This window comes from Ambystoma mexicanum, chromosome 2q (genome assembly GCF_040938575.1).
Source record: "Ambystoma mexicanum isolate Mex_15411 chromosome 2q, UKY_AmexF1_1, whole genome shotgun sequence".
Classification (NCBI taxonomy): domain Eukaryota; kingdom Metazoa; phylum Chordata; class Amphibia; order Caudata; family Ambystomatidae; genus Ambystoma; species Ambystoma mexicanum.
In genome coordinates this window covers 8835403-8853180 of record NC_090924.1, presented here as the reverse complement: position 1 = coordinate 8853180, position 17778 = coordinate 8835403, and the positions used below count along the sequence as shown (strand labels likewise).

At 45.6% G+C, this 17778-nt stretch overlaps 1 protein-coding gene across 1 annotated transcript in view; it reads right to left on the bottom strand.

Moving 5' to 3' along the window:
* Positions 1-17778, bottom strand: part of PDIA2 (protein disulfide isomerase family A member 2) — a 771139-nt gene that overhangs the window by 422234 nt on the left and 331127 nt on the right. The window contains exon 6 of the mRNA XM_069646771.1: positions 8230-8355. Coding sequence (XP_069502872.1) covers positions 8230-8355 — 126 coding nt within the window. The remainder of the gene's footprint in view (positions 1-8229; positions 8356-17778) is intronic.

Here is a 17778-nt window from a genome sequence, read left to right as displayed (position 1 = left end):
ACCTCTAGTCATTGTGCCAACGGACGGTGGAAGGTTGCACCTTTGTGTCGACATGAGGGTGGCTAACACTGCCATCCAGAGGGAAAGGCACCCGGGGCCGTGCTTAGAGGACAAGATTTTGCAACTCAATAATGCCTGCATGTTCTCTAAGCTTGACCTAATACAGGGATATCATGAGCTCGAGTTGCTCCCTGACGCAAGAGTCATAACAATATTCGGGACCCACGAGGGACTATTCTGATATCAAAGGTTGAACTTCGGGATCTCCTCGGCGGCCGAAATTTTTCTGGAGGCTGTACGACAGATCATAAGGCCGCTCCCTGGGACGCTGAACTATACCAATGACATTCTCATTTTTGGTGCATCCAAGGAGGAACATGATGCCGCCCTCCTTGCCACCTGTACAGCAGTCCAGGCTGCTGGACTCACACTCAACATCGACAAATGTCGATTTAGCAAATCCAAGTTAAAATTCTTTGGACATATATTTTCCAGCGATGGCATTACACCCAACCCTGAAAAGGTCGACACCATAACGAAACTGAAGGAACCACAGCAAGTGGCCGATGTCCGGTCCTTCTTCGGAATGGCAGGGTACTGCGTAAGGTACATTCCCCATTACACCTCAGTCACCGAGCCACTCAGGAAGCTGTTACAAAAAAAGGCTGTGTTTGAATGGATGTCAACAGGCATTCAACGTTGTCAAGAAGGCCTTGACGGAACCCCATCGCCTAGCATATTTCAACCCGGCCTGGCACACTGAGATGCCTGTTGACGCCAGCCCGGTTAAACTGGGAGCCATCCTGGCCCAGACGAGCGGGCTGACATTAACCCCAGACACATCGTGGCCCATGCCAGCAGGGCCCTGTCCGCCCCGGAGGCTGAGAAGGAGAGCCTGGCCGCCGTTTATCATTGGCAAGAATTTCACCTCATTCACTGATCACCAAGCGCTCCTATCACTGTTTGACAACCAACGCACCAAGATGCCCCCGAGGATCGGGTAGTGAGGCATCAGGTTGCAGGAGTATGATTATGACATTGTACACAGCCCTGGGGGCGACCTGAACCCAGCGGACTACCTTTCCTGACATCCTGCAGGTCCGCTAGTTACCCGAGTTGGAGACGTGGCATACATCTGGCAGACCCTATGACCTCCCTGGCCATCAGCCTGATGACCAACAGCAGATGGAAGGACTACCGTCGAGCCACTCTGGCCCATCCGGGGGTGTACAAAGAGGAAATGGAGAGACTGGCGTGTGTACTGTCTGGGTTAGCTGTAAAGGACCACAACATACTCCTGAGGGGCTGTCGCATCGTGATCCCGCCACCCTCAGAGCCAACGTAGTCTGGACAGCGCATGAGGGACACCACGGAGCAGAGAACACCAAAAGGCAATTACGCTGCCAAGTCTGGTTTCCTGTTCTGGACACCTTAGTTGATGATTGGATCAAGAACTGCCTAGCCTGCCAATGCACAGCACCAGCGGTACCTCCGGTGCCCTTACAACCCACGTGAATCCCAGGACAAGCATGGGAGAGAGTTGCAGTCAACTTCTATGGTCCGTTGGGGTCAGGGGAATACCTCCTCCTCCTCATTGATGAGCACTCCCAATTCCCCATTGTCAAAAGGGTTGCCACCACAGCGTTCCCCCAAATAGCGGCCGTCCTCGATGAAGCGAATGGGGCATAGCGAGAGTGATCAAGTCGGACAATGGCCCGCCGTTCAATGGCCATGAGTTTGGGGAGCTGGCAAAGCATCTAGGTTTCAAACACCCCAAGATAACTCCTAGGTGTCCCCAAGCGAACGGGAAGGCAGAACGCTTTATGGCATTGATAAAGAAGACGCTCCAAAGGGCTTGCATAGAGGCCACTAATGCCCACCAGGCTCTGTGCCGGTTCCTCCGAAATTACCGCAACACCCCACACAAGGCCACCAACAAGGCCCCGGCAGAATTGATGATACGATATGACGTGCAAACACATATAGTAAGAAACTCCTCAACCACAGGTGAAGCAGATGCGGAAGTGATCCACCGAGACGCAGAGGTGAAAGAGAAAACAAAGCGAGACTCTAACGCGAGGCGTCGAGCAGTGCCAAAAGACTTTCAAGTTGGGGATGAAGTCCTGGTTCAACAGCCAACGACCAAGAAGATGGACAGTCGATTCGCCCCGAGCCCCATGAGCGTCATTGCCGTGAAATGGACAATGGTGACAGCCCAGAACGATGACAAAGAGATCACAAGAAATAGCTCATTGTTCAAGCACTTTGTCAAGAGAGAGGAATGTGAGCCTCCCTCGCCTGAGCCTGATCGAGAGTCGAGGGAGCCACGAGATGACATTTGGGTCCCACCACAAGGGGCACTGGGCCAAGGAAGACCCATGCCTGACCTTTCGGGCATGGACGTTTTAGGAGAGCAAGGAGCCAGACAACAGCGAGCAACGTGAAAGCTGCTACGTTGGGTCAAAGAACATTTGTCCGGGGTGGTGTTACCACTCTGTGCCTTTAAGGCACAAGCCCCGCCACGTTAGGGGTGTGTGTTGTGATACAAGGCGGGAGGGAAGAGGTTGCCTTGGGTACATTAGTGCCTGGTTAGAGTTCCAATAAAGAAGGTTGAATTACATGTCCCTCCAGCTCTGTCCTTTTGTTGAATGCGTGCCAGCCCAGTCCGGGCAAGAGGTGGTCTACGGTATCAAAATCCGCAAATAGATTGAGTAAAATCAGAGCACCAACCCCCCCTGCATCAACCAGCATAGCCATATCATCCTGAACTGACACCAAAACACTCTCTGTACCACGACAAGGCCTAGAGCCTGACTAAGCTGAGTCAAAAAGTTCAGAGGACTCAATAAAGGATGACATTAGTGGTGAAATCAGGGACTCCAAGAGGTTCATAAAGAAAGGTAAGAGGGCAAACATTTGAAGGAAGTGTAGGGTCTAACAAACTCTTTTTATGAAGCGGAATCACCGTTGCTACCTTCAGTTCTTGAGAGATAAAACCCATCTGACAGGAAGTATTAATGGCCACCGTGATCGCACTCAGAAGATCCGGGGAGATATCCTTCTTTACTGCCAGAGGGACCGAATCAGATGGGGCCGCTGACTTAAGTTGGTGGATGGGGGTAGAGATCTCAGACTCAGCAAATTTAGGATAAAGAGACCACCTTGTGGATGCAGCCAGGCAATTTGGATCCAGCGGTTCCCTCACAGGGGCAGATGCCATCGTCGCCACTGATATACCGGCTCAAATGGTCACAATTTTGGTGGTAAAGAACTGACACAGAGAGTCACAAAGTTCCTGGGATGGATTCACCATAGGCACCAGATTAGTCATAGATGTCAGTGATTTCACCACAGAAAAAAGTGCTCTGGGTTTACAAAGGGCTAGCTCAATTTTCTGTGCCAAATATGGTTTCTTCGCGGCCACCATCGCTGCGGAATAGGCAGCAGCACGGGCGTTATATTGGTATCTAAGACAGGGATGGTAGGCTTTCCGCCCAGCCTGTCTTAGTTCAAGACAGGCCGATTTAAGCTATTCAGAAAACTAGGGTTCAGACTGGAGCCTTCGCAGCTGAATACGCCTTAGGGGGGCCACCTCGTCAGCTGCTTCTCGCAGTGAGCACAGAGAGCTCGGCCTCCGAGGCGATACCGCATTTGGCTCTGACAGAGGATACAAGGGCTTGAAGATCAGCCGAGCGCCAGCTGCGTTGCCAGACTCTAGAGGGAAGTTTCTTCGGTTTCCTCAGTGCTGCTTTAAGAAAAAAGGCCACAAGATAGTGGCCAGACCACAGCACGGGCTCAGCCTGAAAAAAAGTTAATTGTGCTTCTTTGGCAAAAACCAGGTCAAGCGTATTTCCCAGCTTATGTGTAGGTTCTGAGAGAAATTTCTGAAGGCCCAAGTCGGCCATACTATCAGAAAGAGATCCATCGCTGTACCCCGAGGGCCATTACATTTCAAATTGTGATCCCCCAGCACAACAAGGTGTGCACATTTTATTTGTAACGCAGCCAATACGTCTAAAAAGGGTTTTAGGAACCCAGCATATGATCCCAGAGGACGATGAATAATTAAGAAATGGCAGCTGTAATGTGGTGAAATAACACATCTCAGCAATAGCGCTCCCATAGCCATAGAGAATGAAACCACCAGCTAAGTAACCCTAAAATTAGATTTAAAGAACAAAGCCACCCCGCCCCCAGTCTGGGAAGAGGCCTGATCAAGGTGAATAATTTTAAAATCAGCAGGAATGGCCTGTACCAATGCAGGTGCCGAGCACTCATGTAACTGGGTCTCGGTTAAACAAAGCAGATCCGGTTTCCGATCAGACAAAAATGATGCACATCGGCAGCGTGCGCTGGAAGCGACCGGGTACTAAGCAGCATCGCAGACAGTCCTGTCATGCTCTGAGCCTGAAGGGGCGCTGAATAGGAGCTGGATGGCATACTGAGAAGAGGACAAGATCTCCAACCACATGGAAACTGTGTGTCAGGCGGCAAGTTCAAAAGATCCTGCCTAGAGAAATGTACAGCTCCATCCAGCACATCCGTAGCACGGACGGGCACAGACAAGCTTGCCTTAAGCGCGCCTTTTGCGTGCTACTCGGCATGCCTGTTGTGCTCGTCCGCTGTGGGGGCCTTATCTTCGGCACATCCATCAACACCAGAGGTTTCTGCATCTGCCTTCCCACTATCCAACTAACACACCTTGCCCTCCTTTCTTACTATTATTTGCAGAAGGCCCCTATATAAGACCACTTTATATCACATTACATGTCTTAAAGTAAAACTGACGCTGTTAACCATACATTTCTAGTCAAATCAGTGGTGGCACCAAGTTTGGCAACAGTAGACACATCATGTATGCTGCCTGGCCTTCAACCAGGGAAGGCTATGCCACATCTTTGCCTAATCTGAATGATGGTGATGTTAACAGATTATGACAAGACTTAAACTCATATAAAACCTATTGTCATTAGACAATAAAAATTGTACACCTAAGACCGCTTAACAGCCCCATTTTAATCTGGATCAGATGGAAGTTTCTGTCAGCATCTAGTAGATACCCTAAAGGAGCTTCACAAAAGGACTTGTACCCCCAAGCCTGCCCCAAATGAAATGTAGAGAAAAGATTCCCATTAAGTCATTGGGCATAAAACCGATTGATCAGAAAATATTCAATGAAGAATGATAATGAAGCATGAAGAATGCTAAGGATCAAGACAATTCTAACTCACCAGTCCTTCAAACTGAAGTAGAGTCTTGGAAAATAAAAATCCTTCTTCGTAAGAAAAGCTCCATACACAATACAATTCAGCTAAAGGGGCCTCTGCCTATCCTACACTACACAGGCAGACTATTTCAGAGCACTTTGTTGAATGTCCACTTCAACTGGAAATACCTCAAAGGTACATTAGTGTCTAGAGGAGCAGAATGCATTTGGAGTATTTGATCTCACAGATTACAAATGGCTCAAAACCTTGTCTTAGATTCCCAGAAATAGGAAACCAAGATGTAAAATATCTTTAAAGAGAGAGTGAGAGATTACATATCATCAAAACCCGAATTGACCAGTGGTCACATAGTATGAGTGTGCCAGCGTGAATAAGTGAAAGGAAATGAGCAAGTATGTGGTACAGATGTAGAGATTCAACAATCCAGAGAATTCCAGACAGAAATGACATCACCTTCTCTGTAAAACTAAACGTTCTCTTTACAAGTCATCAAGGTCATCAAGTGATTATATCAGTAAATAGGCATGCATATATTATTGGGGAGAATATACTGAACACCACAGAACCAGCCACCCTCACTCCAAATCTCTTTTCTTCTACAGTCTTGGAAACATTTAAACCATGAGCAAAATTCCTCAAAAGAGCACTAGAACTATTGAGCACTAGTGCACACTGTAACTGAACACTTGATGGGAATTAATGACTAAACCAGTTAGGTGCCCTATAGAATCATACATTGCGTGAAAATAGGCACCTGGCAAAGCCAGAAGTCATAGAGGGAAGATAGCTTTTCCTCATCCACCCAGAGTGAGCCACCTATGACGAAAAGAAGCCATTTTGGAAGCATGTCAATGGAGAAACCTGGCCAAAGAATGTAAAGAGAATGGGTGAATCTTCCTATGCAATTGTGGGTCACATGGGTTTCTCTAAAAGATAAAAACTGCAATTGGAGGGAGAAGAGTACACTAATATGATACAGAGTCCAATGTAGAAATAAACTATATCTCAAACAATCAACGCATAGGAAAAAAAACAGGGCAGAACAAAACCTCTCCAAGGTGCTTAACAGCAGAGCTCTTCCGGTGGAAAATCGAATACCAGTGCCTTCTCTCCCCTTCTACTCCCCCCCTGTACCAGCCATAGGACCTAAGGGATAGGGAGGAACCCCAGAGATTTCAGCCTGGTGTACCAATGCAGACACAGTTCAGTCCATAAAGTATTTATTATTGCAGGAATTCAAAAACGACTAGCATAAAATATAGATGAGCTCAGGGGACCATGTGACGTGATGATTATCCTCCTTTCAAGGAACGACCAGGAGGCAGTGGAAAAAGATGACCAAATCAAGGGACCTCTGCACCAGTTCCTGCTCAATTCTCAGGAGAGTGCTTTGGGTCAGCAAACAAATATTCTGACAGCAGCATATGGTGGCCATTTAGAGCTACATTCTTTGAGACTGTAGCTAAATACCAACGTTTTGAACTGACTTGCATAAGGAACCCATGATGCGTAATGTTTGGAGTCTAATATTCTGCCGACAAGGGGTCTCCACAAAGGACATTAAGCCAAACAAATCAGAGATGGACGAACATGCCCGGGAGGCAGGTTTTTCTCAGTGGAATGTAAGAACAATGTTGAATTAAGCGGTATTGACTTTTTTTTTCTTCTCAAGCGGTATTGACGTTAGATGGACGTGAGAGGAACGATAGAAAAACTCTATTTTAGTCTATTGCAATGTATGCAGAAACGGTCAAAAACACTTATCATGCTTCTCTTTTGTTGGGAAGATATATTTAATTCATTTTTTAAACAAGTTTTGTCAATAAATGCTTCATATTTCTGAGTAAACCCGATAGTGATCACTTTATTCTGAATCAGTTGCCCATTGGGACCCTTTAGGATATAATGGTATGGAAGGCCTAAGGACTATCTGCATTGACAGAACCGAACTGTGTAGCCTATGAAGGCTGAGCATACAACAACTATGTCTGACCTTCACACAACCAAATCACAGAATGATCAATCCCATATGGAAGAGACCAGGTGTGATACAGGGCACTGTAGTAAAATGTCTGCCATATTCTATGGTGTTTAATATTCTAATAATGACCTTGATCAACGGGATGCATGTCTCTAGACAAACGTCCAGCTGTTTAACAGCTACATAAAGTATCAGAGGTTGCACGTGTTAGCCAAACTTTGGCCATGGATCAATGATCCAACTGTCAGGGTAGATAATCTAAATCAAAGTAATTAAGTGGTCAGCATTTGAGTACAAAACCCCACCATCATATGGTGGGGATAAAGTCGAAGTCAGCCTTTTGAAAGGATAACCTATTGTGTAGTGTTTAATTATGAATGCCATACTTTCTAACTAATGTAGTAATTGGACCCAATACCTTGACGGAAAGGGTCCAATGACCCACCAACTGAGATAAAGGACTTTCTACAGATATCAGACCATGGAAACCGGGAGTAAAAATAACAGTAATAATAAAAAAAGTTCAGAGAAGAGACAACCTAGTTGTGCTCAGGCCTCATTTCATTACAGTAATAACAAAGAAAATAAGTATTACCTGTCGTTTTGAGGAAGGGGCATACTTACCTTTACCAGGGAGATAGACAATTAAACAGCTACATTAATGGGAGATGCAGACCTTTATACATGGAAGAGGAAGTGTTTAAATATTTAGAAATAGAAGAGTGACTACAAATATATCCTCTGCCTCTCCAATTTCACTTAAAGGGTAGCAGTAAGTACCTGTGTCAGGGGCAGACGCTCCTAATTTCCTAAGGACTATGATCAGGAAGAGAAGGGGGCAACACTCAGTGTAAATTTCTGCCTACATGGCAATTAACCTTTCATTTGGGAGCCGAGTTCGTAATGACAGACCAACTGCTTTATTGCTCTATAGTTGCAACACTAAAGTGGGCTCAGCCGTTGCATCAATATTCCATCAGAAAGTAGGGAAGCACTGTCCACATAATTATCATTCCTTACCTTTCCTTTGAATTGAGGTGCTGCACCTCGAAACTCTTCTAGAAGCGAGAGGTGGTCCTCCACTGTCTTATTGATGAAGAGCAGCAGGTGGTTCACAATTTTAGCAGCAAAGATCTTCTCAGAGTTCTGTGGGAGGGAAACAGAAAAATAAGTTGAATGGCACGAAAGAAAACTAATGTATCAAGGGATCTTCCCGAAGGTGCAACGTGTCAGTCTAGGAGTAAATTAGTTGCTCTGTCACTCAGATAAACAGCTCATGCAATTGTGACAAGCGACAAGGACTTTTCTGCACATGCACTTTATTGTGCGCATTTATTATGCTCTTAAAAGGGTGGCAACGGACTGAACACGGTCTGGAGCCTTACCCTCTTGCTGACAATGTGTTTCCAGTCTGGGGACACCATTTGTTATTGCTTGTTGGGAGGTATGGAAGGAACCTACAGACCAGAGTGGTCAGAACAACCACACACACACAGTGATTACCTGCATGGAAGGCCACACCTTGCACATGCACATTACCTTCTATTGATCTTGCATGATGATCTGTCCACATCATCATGCCTCATAAACCCTCACAATATCTAATGCTTGCCAAGGAAGACACCGCCCAACCATTAAGACTTTAAAATAGTTACTTCTAACCTTAAACAAACCTAATACATTTTGTATAGCTTTTTCCTAATCATACAATATGTAATCATTAAACTTGGTCAACACCCTTGTAGTGTATCAGTTGCGGTATCTTCACTCTCTTCTGACAATGTGGTTTGTTCACTACTATTCTCTGAACTGTTTTCTTGGATTGGCCCGGTCCTCTACTACTTTATTCCCGTTCTTCCCAATCGCATTCAGACAATTTCTCTTGGCTCCCAAATGTCGCCTCTTTCATCTTAATTTTAATGCGTCCTCTACAACCTTCTGTAATTCCTGCAACGCACAAATGCACATTGCTGGCAGTGACCATTGACCCCTTTATTCTAATGATAGTCCATGGATGGGGTTCGATAGGAAGAGATTGCTTGAGCATATCTTGATTGTATGAGGACTTCTGATATTTGAGAGTCCTGCAATTGTCTTCTCAATGTTTCCTTCACATTGTCTTGCAATTGTTTTGCTCAAACCTTGACCGGGTCAATTTCATGTGCAACTCCAGAGGAATGCAGTGGGAACCTAGATCTGACCATTCTCCCTCAGAACACCTCACCTGTTGCAGCACCAGTAGAGGAATGGGGTGTTGTACAATATAGCATCAGAAACATGCCCAATGACACTTACAACAGGGTATCCTGTTTGCAGTCAATGCAAAACCCTTTGATGATGGTCCCCATGAAGTGGTCAACATTACTGTTGGCCCAGTGCCAGTAGGGTGTGATCCTCTCATTTTGTACTCACAGAAATGTTAATAAATCTTGAACGTCACCACCATTGAAGGGACGGGAATTGTTGTAGTGCACTGATGTTGGTGCAAAGAGTGTATTTGGCACAGGGATAATGGTCAATGCTGCAGTGGGAAATAGGACTCCAATTCTGGATACGACGATAGCTCCCCAATGACAAGGTAGTGCTGAGTGTTTATTACGGTACCAATAAACACACTAGGTTTAGTGCACCTTCCCCCGCTTTGTGGGTTGACTGATCCCTTTGCCTGTTATGTGACACAATAGACATTGCTCTATGTGTTTCCCTCAAAGGCGTTCCAACCCCGGGGACCATTACAACTCTCTGTGGTGTACCTTTGTTTTGACTGCCCCTTGGTAGTCGACATGTGCTAACTTAAGGACTTCTTCAATCAATGCCTCTGCCATGACAATGTAACAATTTGAGGAGTAGCCCATCTGTCGATACTGTCAACTCAGATTTCACATACTACAGGCCTTCCCAGCATACCTGTTGCGCTCAGTGATGTGGTGAGCTTGCACTGTTAGAAAGTGCTTTTAATTGTTTTTTTCTACCTGACAGATGACTAGTTGCAGTCAGCTGTGGCTTGCCACTGAGGTAACCAACCACACATACTGTTCTGTCCAGTGTTCTTCCACATTTACTTTGCTCGCTGACCTTGCCGGGTGTAATGTAATGTAAATGCAGTCTGCCAGGTTGTCAGCCCCTGCCTTATAGCAGAGTGCCACTCCATAGTCCTGAAGCTGGAATTTGGCCTTGTGAGGCAAGCACATGTAAACACACGTGTGCATTTATTTATTTATTTGATATTTGTAAGGTGCCTATGCAACAAATGGTGTTTCAAGGCGCCACAAGACAAACAAGTGGGTGGGAGGGGGCACAAAGAAAGATAACATCTGGTTGCATCTAGTTGTTTGGGCTTGGCTGCCACGACTTATGGACAGAGATAAGGTGTTGGGACAGTGACTCTTTGGTACCCTGTTTCTGCAGTTTCTTTAGTTCTCACTCCACTTTTAACCTTAGATGAATCAATATTCTACTGTGACTTTAGGCCACTGGTTGTATCATTGGATCTGTGTGGATCCACACTTGCTGATGCTGAAGACATCCAATACCACAAAACAAGTACTGATACACCCCCAGAAGAGAGCCAACATCATGCGCATAGACCCCTAAGGCAATGTGAACTAGCCCCACAGACTCCATCATACTATAGCTTAGTAATTTTTCTTGAACATATGCCTGATCATGATCTCTCTGCATGATGTACCCTCTAGGGACAATGGGGTGTCATTTCCGTATATGTATTCTTTAACCTTTGGTGGTACCTGTGATGGATGTGGAGATATTGCACTAAATTTGGAGGAGGCCATTACATTGATCAAATGATCAGAGTCAATGCCGATCAGAAAGGTTCTTGACTGGATCACCACTTAAAAATTCTTCCTTCGCATCCCCTTCTTCTTTCTCACTTGGACCGTATCATGTTGGTGTCCCCAGATTACTGACAGCTGCAACCATTCTTGTGCTCTCTCGTGTGATTGTGGGTTTGGTCATTGACATCGACAGTGCTGTCACCTTGATGAATTTCAGGAAGTGATTTGCCTTTAGGCATTAACAACACAGCTGGCCAGCAGCCAGACAGCCCCCCGCATGTGGAAACTGACCCCCACAGTATTCACTCATGTTGGTTTGTGGTACCAGGGGCGCCTGCAGTGATGCACAGTAATTTCCTCTAGCCCGCTGGAGACCTTATGTTTCTAGCTTGTCATTTAGCATCCTCGCCTTTTCTGTTCACAGGGACTTAATGGAATCCACCACGTTATATGCTCATGCAGCTGTACATTCGTGCAATCTCCCAATTTCCAGAGTGTGCTGCAAGAATATCTGACTCCCTCAATATTTGATACAACAAGCCAACTGACAAGCACCCTTGGAAGAGCTGCATCTGTATACTGTCCTCCTTATCTCGTAACTCAAAGGTCAATGCCAGGTGCTGGATTCCTCCTCCAAGGCTTCCTGATCACCTTGAGCCTGGCCCAGCTGAAAGCATTCCTAGCCCATGCTACTTAGATGCTTGATGTACTCATTGAAGGCCATCTTCACAGCATCATACAAATTATTACCAGTTTCTCGGCCACGTTGTCCACTTACCTCATTTCAATGAAATACACATTGAGGCATTTCATGTAGAGTTTCTACTGGAGTGCTAAAGCGCAGACACCCTTTGCGTGACAAACTCAGGCAGTGTCACATTGGTGAAATGCTGCGTGAGGTCAAGAAGCGCCAGCTGGGAGCACTGCAACATGCCACTAGGGGCGGACAGATTTTCCATCCCATCATCATTATCTGACACAGATATCTTGGGAGTGGACCCCTGCAATATGCTGCCACTCGGCACTCTCCCAGTTCCATGCACAGAGTCACGAGCACCCTCCACCACCAGGGCCATAGGAGAGCACAATGTTGCAGAGGCAAAACAAGCACCCAGTTCAGGGCAGCTTGCCTAGCCTTTAGGTACCATGAAGGTTTGACCTTTTGTGTGCAGACGTCACAGATCCCAGATTGAGCGCAACACCGCGTTTTGCAAAAGTTCTTCTGCCGCCTGGGATCAGCAGCATGTGATTCATGGGCCAGGCACTGCAAATTGCCAACAGCCACGGCTACACTTAGGGCAGTGGGAAAAGGAGTGCTCTTACTGCAGACAGGACCTTGATACTCTCCGCGCTAACTGGGCACTGCACAATGTATGATCATGGTTCATAAACTGGGGGTCCATTCACCTCATACATCACCACACAATCTCAGACCACCGGTGCCAGTTCACCACACAATCTCAGACCACCGGTGCCAGTCCGCAACACAAAGGTGTGCAAGCGTTGGCTCTCTAGATGTTTTGTACTACAACTCCAATCAGCCCTTGCCAGATAAGTCAATGATGAAGGATCTTGAGAGCCATAGTCCAAAATATCTGGTGAACCTGAGTTTACACACCCATGCCTTAACACCATTCAGACCCCACCTACCAAGAGGGGTGAATCAAGGTGCTGCCAGCTGTACTGTTTTGGAGAGGTGACCCAGGCCCTAATACAACCGTGCTAGATCTGTGACTTGAAGCACTTGTCCTCAGTGCAAGTATCACTTTATTTTCGTGTATTTAGCCCAGGAACTATCCCAAGCCCCACCCTCTTAGCAGTGACGTGTTTCTTTGGTGGCCAATAAAGATACTCCATTCAGACCACAGACCCCGTTAGGTTGAACAATGTGAAACATATTCTTGAATTGTTATGATCGGGTTGTTCTTTTCTCTAAATTATGTGGTCTCTTCTGACTTATGAGAACGAAAAGTAATGGCAACGTGTAACGGGGGCAGGGGAAACAAATGCCCTAAATTGAGGCCTGGTCCGGGGTAGTACTATTGAGGAAGCTGCACATAAGGCCATTAATAAAAAATTGCTTGCCTGGTGAGTCTGAAAGGTACAGATCCAGCACAGTTGGAAATAAAGCATTTCTTTTTCTAAAAATGGAATTAGAAAAAACACGTGCAGAGAGCTCTTCAAATATAGCTCTATTCCTCACCACACAACAGCAGGGGGTCATCGTCTCTGCTCATCGGTCCTTGGTCCAGTATTCCAGGTATGTTTTACAAAGCATATGGCCAGCGCAATAACTTACCATGCTCAAGAATAAATCCAGTGAGGGTACGTTTTCAGGAACGCGAACTGACACTATTTTATTATTTAAGGAAAAAGATGACTCTCCCTCTGATCGCACTATTGGGCTGATGCATGCACATATTTTTTAACTGGATTGTTTCAGGGAACCCTCATTTCCTAGAGGATTTTTCCTTAAAAATTCAATTATTTTCTTTATTCTTTGATTAATCATTTGTCTGAGTTGCAGTTCCACCAGAGAAAACAATGTTGTAAAATTACATTTATCAATGTTATGTTAAGTTGTCTTATACTGCACACCATTACCATTTGCATGGTCTCCATGTGCTCACATGGCTTTGTAAGAAAGTGGGTGGGTAGGTTAGTGAGGGAAGAGGGAGTAGGATAGAGGTTATGCTTTTCTGTTGGTGCTTGTAGAACCTAGAGAACTTGGCATCTGAGCGAGTAGGTTTTCTAAGTGTTTTTGGGTTGTGTGCACTGGGTTATTGTCACAGGTTTCCCCCCTTCTCACCTGTCTATGTTGCCTGGTGTCCTCTTTAGGTGGAGTCTTCTTTCGTATGGTTCGGGACTTAAATAAGCCCGCTCGGCCGTCCTCGGCTTCCAGATTACGTTCAGCTTCGATGTCCAGGATCTCGGGAAACTCCAGGATTATTCAAGAAGGAGTAGGGGGGCAAGCGGGTGCGACGCAGGGATTCTGGAAAGTTAGGGAAGAAGTCGGGAGAAGGGAATCCAAGGGCCAGGGGATAGCAAGTAGCACTAGAGAAGGTTCGGAGCACACGTCCGATCACAGCTAGTAGCAGCGTTGAGACGCGCGGGGCCACGGGGGTGTGGCTTCCTTATAGAGGACGCTGCGTAGAACGTGAAGACTGGTGAGCAGCGTTCTGATCTTGCCGCCATGTTGGTAGTATTACGGAGTGTAAGGCCCGACGTGTCAGGGACCAAGAGGCCCAGAAGGGGCGAGTTCGATGGCTCATGACAGTTATTGTGTCTAGAAGAATACCGTCCAGTGACTGGGTTAAATGTTGGTGGCAGTTGGTTCTTGGATTGTGCGTTTGTGTGAGGTGAGACTGACCTGGCCCGTGTGTGAGGTATGTGTGCAGTATTGGTATGGGATGTTTCTTTATTGTCAGTTGCAGAATTCGTACTGTCATTAGATTGTCTCGGGTCTTCAGTGATATTGCTGGCAGGGAAATGAGTGCTGGATGCTTTATTCCAATATTCGATTAAGAAGGTCAGGGCAAGGCTGGATCCTTTTTGAGTTGTGAGTGGCAATATATTCTACTCGTTTTAGGTAGCCGTCATGCATTCCTTTTTTTCTGTCTGATTTTTCAATTCTGAGTCATAGTTGAAGATTGTCCGGATTCCACACGATAGGAGTGCCAGTGGTTCGTTTAGTAAAATGTGTGGAATGTCCCTGCACTTTGTAGGAAGGGTAAAGGACCCATTTATTTTAATTTGTGCGTTACGATGTGGGTTGGTAAGAAAAGTGAAGTTGCCATACATTGTGAAGTATAAGTGTGCAATTACTCAAGCAGAAAATCCCTTGGTGACATTATTTCAAACAAGTGATTATGACAAGTGTTAATAGCAAAACGCAGTGAAATAAATATGCAAGAAGCAGATTTGTTTATTGCGCATTGGCTCCCTGGGGTCTTTTCAATTATGAACTCCCCATTCCTGTTTTCATTGAAATTTTAAACAGATGGTCAGGAAGTTATGTTCCAGTTTGAGGAGGGGAATTATGGTGCGCTAAGTCCATGGGGTGGGGAAGGAGGAGTAGAGATCAAATAGTTTGATTCTGCACGGTTACCTTATTGACTTGCACAGCTGTCAGAATTGCTTGAGCAGCACAGAGACACAGAGGCAATTGATGGATGGGATTGCAATGGAGTGATTAGCAAAGATGTCAGAGTTGGGTAGCAGGGTGTTGGAGGGGTACAAACTATGATTTGACAACCTACCATACATTTAAAATGTTTTCATTAATTAAACAGTGATGTTAATCACTATTTTATCAGTACTTCACTGCCATTCATTGTTTTCGTTCATAAGCAATTTCCAGTTTTTGGGCAATTTTTCATTGCAGCTATGATTGTTGCAATCATTTTTCATTAAATCTGCATGGATGTGTTTCACACATACAAACTAAAGAAAACTCTCCTCTATATGTATTTGATTACATACTATTTCTCCAAAGTCCATACCCGAGATCAAGTCCTTAATTTGTACCTGGCGGGAGAAACGTATATTTTTGTTAGGGGTGAACCACTCTATTTGGCGTTCATGGACAGCATTCGACAAGGTGGATAGAGCCTTGTTGTCGGGTGTGCTCAGGTCCATGGGCTGTCCAGAGGAGCTGGTAAAAGTGTTGCAGATCATTCATGAAAATATTTCTGCTTGTGTGAGATTTGGTGAACAGGGCCAATGCACAGGCTTTTCTGAAGTGGTATTGGCTGTGTGTCAGGGCTGCGTGGTTGCCCCAGTATTATTCACTCTCTCTATCAATGGACTCTATCGGGCATTGGTGGAAACTAATGCTGACTTTCTTAGGTTGGGTGGATTCCTGCTTCCATTTTTAGGCTATGCGGGGTTATGGTTCTGATTGCCCGGACCCCTATATCTCTACAACATCTAATTGATGCCTACACTCTGTTTATGTCAAATCTCAAGCTAACAGTGAACTCTAAAAAATCTGCAGTAATGGCTTGTTCGGGCTGAAGTAGTAAACCGTTAAAGATGAGAAAAATGTGGAGTTGTGGTGAACTAATCCCCAGGGTAGACAGATTTGACTAACTCAGAGTCACCTTCAGTGAACACTGGCGGTGTCTTATAACATTGAGAAGCAGTGTCTGAAAATGAGGCAAGCTCTTGGGGGCTTGTCTCGTTTCCAGAATATGTGCTCAGGTCATGCAGTTAAGTTTATTCTGGAGGTATATAGAGCCCAAAAGAAGGCTGCTACCAATTATGGGGCAGCCTTGTGTGGCATGGATAAAGTCACCACAATTGAAATTATAGAAAACACCTATCTAAAGAAGCTGCTTGGTCTACCGAACTTGGCACCTAACTTTGCTACACATATTGAACTTGGAATCCCCCTCATTGGGGATTAATGGCAAATGGCCCCTCTGTCGCACTGGTTGACAGTGTGGTCGAATCCAAAAGCCACCCTAGCACATATGATCATCAGAACTCTGACCACTAGCCCGTTAAGATCTAAAATACCTTGGCTTTCTTACATTTATAAATGTATTTCGCAGTTGAACGCTCAGAAACTGCAATGTCCTTCTACTCTTCTGTTACCGCTGGTGGTAAAGAAATACAAGCAATCATTTCATTGAATAACTGTATTAAACAGAAAACCATCTGGACTCAGGTTTGAGTCTAAAAGAAAGCATATGCTCATTTCTGCTGTAGAGGGCATCCAGCCATATCTTCTCCATAGCCATAAACCTCCTGATCGTTGGGCATTGACCCAGGCACGTTTTAATTCTTTATGGCTTAGGACGAGAACAAAGAACTGGTTGTGCATGGAACAGTCTACAGCTATTCAGAGCTGCGATTGGCCAGAGGAAGATCTCCTACATTTTGTAATGTTTTGTCCGGTTTATCAGGACATAAGAAAGAGGACCATTGTACCTTTGCTCAAAAATATAGGTTTTAGTAAGGTTAGCTGTGCTTTGATTTTTCTGTTGCACGCTGAAACTACCAAGTGTCATGGGGCTGTTTAGCATTTTTAAGAAAAGCTTGGTATCGCCGGAACAAATTGTTTGCAAGATGAGATAGTACATGCATTTTTTTTATGTCATTTTAATCTTTGTTATATTTCTTGTGTGAATTATGTTTTACATGGACTGTTTTAATTGTTGCTAAACATTGTTTTAACTTTGTGCATTGTTGTTTATATACGCAGTTTATAGATTTACTTTCCGAATAAACTTTATTCTGATCCTGAAACTCCTATTGTCGGAGGTTGTCGGAGGCGGCCTCTGTGAGAAGTTGTGCCTACGCTGGTGCTGAAGCAAGAGGTGCGGCTTGACACGCAAATCCACGCAAGCCCACGTTAGTGGGTTCTTTCCTCGAATCTCGTATCTCGCGTCTCGCATCTCGAGTGAGCGAGCGAGCGACGGAGCGAGCGACGGAGAAACATCTTGCGGGAGAAACGAAGGAGAAAGAGAGATTCAGGCAGCAGGGAGAAGTGCAGGCAGGTCCAGGCAAAAGCAGGTGAGAACCCTGAGGACCCTGAGGAACGGAATAACGTGGATACTTGCCGCTGAGCCGTGCCGCACCGTGACACAAAATCTACACGGTTGACATAAATATTGCACGGCGCGGCGGCTTCCTCTGGCTCCCTGCGGCACCCGCTCCCAATAGGCTACATCATGGCATGCAGTTAGCTGCGGAGGTCCCGGGTGATTAGCTTCATCTCTACAAGGAGCCCCCCGGAAAGAGGAGGGCACGGCTTGGATTGGACTCTGTA